General features: G+C 41.0%; 1 protein-coding gene across 10 annotated transcripts in view; it reads right to left on the bottom strand.

Annotated features, from left to right (window-relative positions):
- The window catches only part of BRSK2 (BR serine/threonine kinase 2), a 304,523-nt gene that overhangs the window by 92,005 nt on the left and 203,478 nt on the right, over positions 1-9,040 (bottom strand). For all 10 annotated transcript variants that reach the window (XM_031055776.1, XM_005419517.2, XM_005419518.2 and 7 more), the window contains exon 4: positions 993-1,133. In XM_031055776.1, coding sequence (XP_030911636.1) covers positions 993-1,133 — 141 coding nt within the window. The remainder of the gene's footprint in view (positions 1-992; positions 1,134-9,040) is intronic.

Below are 9,040 nucleotides of genomic sequence, written 5' to 3'. Positions count from 1 at the left end.
AGATGTAGGGGGAGGGGGCTAGGAGACCAAGTTAAATATTTAAACATCCATTTTCACTGTGGCCATCTGGTTTGTGAGTTTTCAGCACAGAACTGGGGGTACAGAAAATCCCTGCATGGCTACTGAGAAGTAAGCACACAGTGATTATGCAAATCCAGCTATTGCAGTACCTCTGAGTGGCCCTTGGCCTCCTGGAGTGGGGGATCTGTGGCTGGCTGCGGCTTTGGAGAAGCAGCCATGCAGACATAAAATGTAAATGTTCTCCCCTAGCCAATCCAAATGCAAGGAGCTGCATTTGTGAGAAATGAGCAGGCAGTTATGGGTCAGTAGCTGTACAGAAACTCTTGTGCTCAGACTGATTGCAACAACTTGATTTCAGTATAATTTAAATTATCTCAACTTGCTGAAGATGAAAGAGAAACTGGTCCAATATAAAATGGTACCTGAAAGCACAGGTTGAACCACACTCCATGGTTAAATAATATGATGGAGTCAGTACGAAAATTCTTCCCTACTGGAAAGGAAATTAAAGGCAACAGTGACTCAAATGCCCAGAGGGGACTCAGTAAAGGTTGCCAAAAGCCAGCAGGTTTCCAAAAACTGAAGGGAACCATAAAATGACTTTGCTGTATTTGCAGTTGTCCCAGGTTTCTTCAGGGATTCATTTAGATACAGTGTATGGAGTTCTTAGTTATTAGTAAGTGCCACAAAAATTATGGAAATGAAATTCTTTTTCCTCGGTGGCTTTGGTTTTCCTGTTTAAAGCCTTCCTTCCAAATTAATTCTTCTCCAGTGAAAAATGACAGACAATCTTTTCCATGAAGTCTGTCTGTGACTGGTACACTGTCTCACACATGGACAAGAATTCAAAAATACATCAGCACTTTACCCAATGCTTTTAGAGCTTTACAACATCAGTTACTTAAAACTAAAAGTATCAAGATCCCTTTATTACGTAGCAGGGAACTCCCATTGGAAATGGCTGTACTCACCATATTGAGTGACTATGGCAGAAGTCTAAAGCAGAGATGATTTGTCGGAAGAACTTCCTGGCTTCTTTTGGTGTCAATCTTCCCTTTTTTACGAGATAGTCGAAGAGCTCCCCACCTGACACATGTTCTAGCACCAAATACCTAGAAAAACACAAAGCCAGGATTTTTTAAGTACATGATCACACCAACCCCCGCACACTCACACAGTTATAGACAAACACTTCTGTTTATACGTAGTCAAGGGGAACACTTCCAGAAATAACAGTGGAAGAGAACTGGAATTTTAAAATCAGGAGTTATTAATATGTTTAACAGTGGTTCTGCAAACTTCAGACCTGCCATTGTTGGATTCAGTGTCCCATGGCATAGCAAGACCTAATCAAGAAGGTAAAAATTACTCCAAAGACAGGACAGGAAGCAGAGAATAATCAAGTATAAGCTTCCATAGCATGTCTCAAAGCTACAGTTGAATAAGACTCTGTACCAAGAAGCCTCAGGTCCTTAAAACCAAGCTGACAATTCTTTTATAAAATGGTTGTGGCAAAAGCTGCAGTCCGACAGAACCAGACAGATGTCAACTAACCAGAATGAATTAAGAAAAGGTGAACAATGTACATTATTAAAAAACAAACAAACAAAAAACTACATGTGCATGCAGCCTATATAAAAGCTTAGCTTTTGCTGCTGAACAGTAGTGATTGGCTGGAGCAGCTGCCTGGCCTTGCAACTCACAGGTGAAAAATGTGGCACTGAGTGAAGACATGTGGCACAAAGTGGGCCTAGGAGCGGGAGGGGAAACTCCTGACCTCATACAGCATTCCTGGCAGTCACGGAGTGAAGAGTGAAACCTTCTGGAAGGAAAGGACTTGCCATGGATGGACCATCTTGATGTTTTAAATAGGGCTAATGAAAGGCAGCCAAGCAAAGGAAAACTGTATAAATCTCTGGAAATGTTGCTTAATAGTGGGAGTGACAGTTTTCCCAGGGAAGTGGCAGGAACACCATCAATGGAATCCTTTAAAAACAAACAAGTTTGAGTGTACTTCTCAGTCCCTGCCTCCCAACAGTGCAGCAGACCATACTGAACTGTATGTGCAGCACGATCCCTCAACCCTCCGCTTTACAGCATAATACTTTTACTACCAGAACTAATCCAACTTCTCAAATTTGAATGGACAATGAAGAATAATTAATCCAGGATACTGTCAAAATTTTCTGTACCTCAAGCAGCATAATCTCCAAGGAAATTTCTGAATTTGAAACGAAAAGTGGGGAAGATTAATATAAATTGGAGGTCTTAATTAGTCCTGTTTTCAATGTTTCCAAAAAGCTAGGACAATAGAAGGACTAAAAGCAGTTGTGAGGAAAGTAAAGCTTGCTCAATTATAATGGCATTAGCCTTGAAGTTGCAAAAGTGGGACCTGAGTTCCTGGTCCATCATCATTTCCTGTGTAACTTCCATGTGTCAGCTCCCAGCTACCAGAAGGAGAAAGCATTTCCCCACCTTACAGAAAGACAGACATTGGTGTTGTCTTGCCAGCTAAATAACTACTAAAAGGACACCAAAAATGGACAAAACCATAAAATTATAAACTTGGGGGAATTAAAATTGTACTTTTGCATTTTTTGATCAAAGTCAAAACAGTTACAAGAAACATAGTAATATTGACTTTTTAAAATTAAAATCAGTTAAAAAAGAGAAAAATCTTAACTTGAAAATCCCATTTGGAATGTGTGGGTTTTTTTCTTTCCAAACAGATGGGTAGTTGCCCAACTGTCTGCTGGATACACTCTGGTAATTTGGAGATCACTGTTTATAGACATGACATTTTTTGAGCAAGTCATTCAAACGCAGAAGAAAGCTGATAAACAGCAGCCACAGGCACTGGGGTGTCCACACTGTCAAGTCCCAATCCTTGGTTCCTAAGCCTTGGCTAACAGACAGTCTGGTAAGTAGGTTTGCTGCAGAATTCATTCTCCCTCTCATATTAGAGACAGATCTGGCAAACTATCCAATATGGCAGACCCAATTCTGGCACAGAATCAATCCTAAAATTCTTCTTGACAGAAGAATTGACAGAAGCTGTCTCACTGTGCCCAGAAGAAGCTGGATACAGCTGTGCATCTTGCCCCCAAAATTCAAACTGCTAGCTGCATTCTTTTTATGGGAGATATCTTACAAAGATGATTGCAGTTACAGATACAGAACACCCTCCACACTGGCTTCAAACAAACAGTTTTTGAAAAATACAGACCCAGCATTTCTGTCACCCACAGCAGGAACTGTGAAGCAATTTATTTTCATCAACTTCATCTTATTAAAAACACTCAACAAAAATGCACTGACACGTTGTATGAAAAAGAAAACAAATTGAAAGACAGGGAGCATTTACAAGGTTATTCATTTTTTGCTTGCCACCTAGAAGCACTAGATATAATAATGGAAATGAACAGGGGAGAGCATTTGAAAAAGATTTGTGCCTATGACAAGTCAAGGGACACGGAGAAGCACAAGAGACGATGTATTCTGATCTGACAAAGCCCCCAACATGACATGATTGAGAAGGATGACAAACACATTCCTCAGTGGTTGAGTGCAAGAAAGAAATGCTGCAGGGATCATTCCACAAGCACTATGTAGCTAAGCTGCAGCTAGGATTTGTGAGCTCAGGTTGTTATCTGCTAGCCCTATTCTCTCCAGTACCTTGTGCGTTTTTTTAGGAGAGCCCCCAGCTAGGAGATTTTCTGTTAAGGGTATAATTCAGCACCTGCCCCTATCTCTGTGCAAGCCAACATTCTGCTGGCACATGACATGGCACAGTAGTAGTACACTTGTTCTTTCCAAACAGGCCGACAAGAGGGGTTTAAACATTTCCAAGTGTTGCATTGGTTCTAAGCACCACTGGATGGCTACACGAATTCCACTAAGTGCTGCATATCTGTATCTCCCCATCTGTGTGTGTGAGAGTGTGCCTATGACTCCACAGAAGAAGAGAATAAACACTCTGAAAAGCCAAACAGAAAAAGCAAAGGAAAGGAAGAACGTTATTCCCTGGGATGGAAAATAAGGCATACAGACACTACATCTTTCCTGAATCCATGGCACAGAAAAGAATCCAAATCTTCTGTGTTCACATCAGCATCTAAATTTCTTTACTTTGGCAAAGTGCTACAGGATTGGAAGTATGCTAATGCCAGCTCTTGGAGGATCTCGGAGAAGGTAAATAACACATAGCCTGTAGGGGAGAAAAACACTAAGAAGCATTTTCTCGAGTCTCCCTTTCCTTTTATCTTTCCCAGGTATGACAGGTTTTCACTTCATTATAGTACTACTTTTCCAATTTATTCTAAGCAAGCAAGCAAGTTCTGAAAATCCCAGAACAGTAACCAGAACTTCTCTCCTATTAAATTTAGAGATGAAAAGCAACTTATTGGTGAATGAAGTTTTGGGGGATTTTTATTCTGTCTATGTAAGATTAATAGCATCAGTCTTTCTTCCCATGGTAAAAACATAAGAAAACCTGTGAATACATGTGGCACCTCCTGCAACAGCCATTGCAAGGAGGTTCAGGGAAAGGAGAAACCCAGTGTCTGGCAGGCAGTGTGCACACTATGTGCTGTGATGGTACAGACAGGAGCTATGTTAGGACAAAAGACTCTGCAAGAGCACCTAGCTCTCACATGTTGGATGCTCTGGACACACCCCAGCTCTTCCAATCCTTGCATTTCACATGAGGAACAAGTTTTGACAAGCATTAACCTCCTTTTCTTTACTGATAGGGAACTGTGAAGCCAAGTGACTTGTTCAGGGTACAGTCACCCAGTATATCAGAGCTGGGATTAGCACCTGTGGTCCCTTGTGCCTTCTACTCCATGCTGTCCCCAATTTCCCCTTTGCCTGTGAGGACACTGAAAAAGCCAGAAAACAGCAGGGTTCTGCAATTCAATATGAAGGCAAGTGTATGTTAAAAATAAAGTCTCAATTACTTTTTTCTCACTGGATATATTCTCTAGGAGATTCCAAATATTCTCACAGGCTGCAGCTCACTTTCATACACACCAAGGTTCACATCTTGCATTGTTTTCTCATGTCCCTGCTACAAGCCAAGACACGAAACTAAAAATCTCTAGTTGAGTTTCAATGCTTGAAGGAGACAAGACTTTCCTCTTTAAAAGCAAAGAAGCTGAATACTAAATACAAGAATAATTGTGTTGATTGGAGATGAGCAGAGAGATTGCATTGAGCAGCATCTCATCCCTTTTACCATCTTTCCATCTGCATCCCATTATTTCCACCTTCTCATAAAAGATTCTGAGTTCCTAACCTCAAATGACCCATTACAAATCATCAGAAATGTAAGCTTAGAATAATCCTAGGCACCACTTCATTCTTTTTCTTTCTCTCTTTCTTTCTCTCTTTCTCTCTCTCCCTCTCGTGTTCTCTCTTTCTTGTTCATTTTATTTATTCTTTCAGGAACCAAAATAGTACATCATCAGTTCTCATCAGCTCCTTTCTGAAGGCTGGTTTTTGCTGTAATGCTTGACAGCAGCTTGGACTTCCCATTCCCAACAGTTGCTTTGTGTGTGGGATTGTAAACTGGTATTGCCTCATTCTTGTCAAGTGCCAGACAGCAAGGACTTCTCCATGATCAGATAGGTTACTGTTGCACTGCAGTCCTATCACTTAAAACATAAAAAAAGACATTTTTTGATTATTTCTCCTTTCCATCTGGTGGACTATGTCACAACTTCTTAAGAGGTGCCTTTGCCCATGCCCTAGGGAGCTTTGAGGAATAACTCAGAGAGCCCTCACTAGCCAGGCACCTACATGCTACCTCCAAATCCAGATTATAACTAAAGAAACAAGCTGGCTCTGAGCAATGCCAGGAAAAATGCTGTTAAAGAAAGACTAACTGGCACAGAGAACACCAGGACCATGCAGTACTAGATACTTCTGGCAAAATAACAACAAAAAACCCAAATGCAAACAAACACATCAGTTATGATCTGTAAAGAATGAAAAACTGTCTTTTAGCCAGTGGCAAAAATGGTGTGAAATGCTAAAATTCTTGCCAGATGGGATTGCCTGCAGCAGCCCATCAGAGGGTATGCAGCCCTTTTTTTCTCAGGACAATTTACAATATACTAACAGCTACACCAATTATGTATTTATTATTATAAAAGTGTTCAATGGAGAGATCTCTAGATGAAAGCTCATGCTGAAACACAAAAGTATTTCAGGTAAGTATTATAAATGCAAAAAAAATTAGGATTACCAAGAAACACTCTCTAATGCTCTAGGATGGAAGCCAATTCACACATCTTGTTTTAGTCAGGCAATAGGTTTGTCCATCAGTGCTTGCAATTAGCTGTCTGTTAGTGAAGCAGTTAATAATTTATTTTTTATTAAGTGATATGACATTTACACATATAAAGCACAACTTTGCTTAACCTAAACAAGTAGGTTTTCAAGCTGCTCTTCTATGTAAGCCTGAGTGTACCACTGGGTACCATCACACATCACTGAGCAATGTCCTAGAGCTTTTACTATGCTAGAATTTGACTAGATATCCATGTGGCCCTTGTTAGCTTTTAAGATGCATGGCTGAAGCCATGCACTCCAACAAGATGCAAAACCCAGCTGCAGTTATATAGAAGGAGATACACTCAAAGACATAAAACATCAGGTGGGAATCTCCATCATAAAGACAGGTAAGTCTTTAGTTATCTTCTGTCCTAATGTTTACTGTGCCAAGAGCTGTAAAACTCTCTTAAGTTTTGCCCCAGAATTAAACACAGACTGAAGTGGCTGCACCACAAATGGTAGGGTTGGGACTGCCACAACCTTGATGAACCATGGGCCAGTCATCCTGGCAGATGATTCACAAGAAACTGGCTACTCCTTGTGACTAATTAATCTGAGAGCTAGAAAGCTCACTACATTTCAAAGGGACCTGTCTTAGGGAACAAGGGACCAACAAAGAAAAGCCTCTAGAAGAAAAAAGAACTGGTGATTCTCCTTCCAGGCTACCATCCTCCTTGCAAAATGTCCTTTCATACATATATGGTTGAACATATATATGGCAGGGAAGAGGTTAAAAGTTGCCCAGGCTGACATGCTCTGTATTTCTTTGACAGCTTTTTCTCTGCACTATTTACTATTGATTAAATAATCTCTATCAGATATGAAGCCTCTTGTTATTGGCACAGCCTATAAATTATTCAGAAGTTATATAAATTCTTATGGCGGGCATGAATTTTTAAACCCTTATTTGGCAGTGGGCCAGGAGCTCTGTATTTTTTCTTCTCCCCTTGCCTGCAAGAAAATGTGCATGAGTTAGATTTCTGTTTTCTAAAAGACAATTTTAACTCGAGTTTGCATGTTTGGATGGATATTGTATTTGACTGCTGGTTACATTTGGGCATGAACAGGTTGGGGCTTTTGGGGAAAAGAGGTAGTAAGAGATTATGCTGTTGTGCTGTGTACCTTTGATTAATTTGGGATGAAAGGTGTTTTGAGCAGTACCCTCACAGTGTACAGTCATGGATGCCAAGGCACTGCAGCATCCATCCTGTATGGTCACATGATATGGAATGGACTTAGCCAGAGGGATCCTCAGCAGAGGATGGGCAGAGCTGAGACAACACCCATCAGGTCACTGCTGCAATTCTGTTAGTGACTCTATACTTCAGGGCTTTCTTCTTCAGAGCTAAGCGGCCTTTGATGTAACAACCAGGGCCCAGACACACACAACACTGCCTACCAAAGTCTAAAAGAGAAGTCAGGCATGAGAATGAACTGTGGCTCTGAAGCAACATCTCACAGAATTACTCATGTCAGAGAATTGCTCCACTATGGGCTTTTCCCCATGCCCAGCATCATGGCCTGGATGGTATCCAAGCACACATGTGAGGCAGTGAGCAAAGGATACAGTCAGGCTTTTGGGCAGTGCTTATTAAGACTTTGTTGCACAGGGTGCAGCATTAATTCCCACCAGCAGCTCTGCTGGCCCTGCTTTGTGCCAGGCTGGTGTCCCTCTTGCGAGTGAGTGGTCACACCCTCCACTCCTACCACTGACTGGATTTCTTCTGGCTACACATGCTTGTCATTCCAGATACTCCTAAAACAAGTCAACAGCAGAAGAAAAGGGAGTCAAAGTAGCTGGTTACAAATATTTTCCTTAGTTCTAATCAAGGCTCAGGTAGAATGCTATTCTGCCTTCCAATCCTGTTTTATTTTCTTTCCCCATATCACAGCACTTGACATCCCACAGCTTCACTCCCAAAGTGCACACCTACCACAAAATTAAATTTCAGTGCTGAGCCTTAAGACCCACTCTGACTTTCTGAACTCTCCCCCTACTTTAGAGAGGTTTCCCTGCAGATGGATTGAATGGCAAAGTCTTGGCCTACCACTAACAAGAACACACAGAACTTTTTTAAAATCTTTTTGCGTCTTCTGGCATCTCACAATTAGTTTTCAACAAAAATAAAGAGAATTACAGGAAAACCCTGCAGGAGAGGACAGGCAGCTCAAAGACCTCTGCAGACACCACCAGAGCTGTAAGTCCTTGACTGCTGCTGCCACCTGCTTTTGTATGAGCCAGAAACGTGAGTTGTGCACAGCTAGGAGGACATTTTAATTTTCTTATCTGGCTCATTGTGATGCACCTTCATCTCTGAAATCAGGAGGTGGTGTGTTGTGTACATTGAAATGAGATTTGGGCACTTTCCCAGTGATAGCATTGTACTGATGAAAGATGAGAAAAGCACTTATATTTGAAAAAGGTGCTGAGGAATGCATGGCACACTTCAGAGAACAATTGTCTGGTGTCCACTCCTCTCAAAACAGATTCTTGCTTAAAATGCTGATCAAACTGGATGACAGAGATGTAAAATAAATGTTGCCACAAAGTTTGAAATCTTAAATGTGAAGATTTGAAAATCATTCAACGTAAATCCACACATATATACACAAATATCTGTATGCATCTTGACATAGAAATTTACAGATATATATACACAGACATCAATGGAAAGCAAATCAA

This window comes from Geospiza fortis, unplaced genomic scaffold (genome assembly GCF_000277835.1).
Source record: "Geospiza fortis unplaced genomic scaffold, GeoFor_1.0 scaffold66, whole genome shotgun sequence".
In the NCBI taxonomy this organism is placed as follows: Eukaryota; Metazoa; Chordata; class Aves; order Passeriformes; family Thraupidae; genus Geospiza; species Geospiza fortis.
Note: the sequence above shows the minus strand (reverse complement) of the source record. Positions and strands in the feature narration are given on the sequence as shown.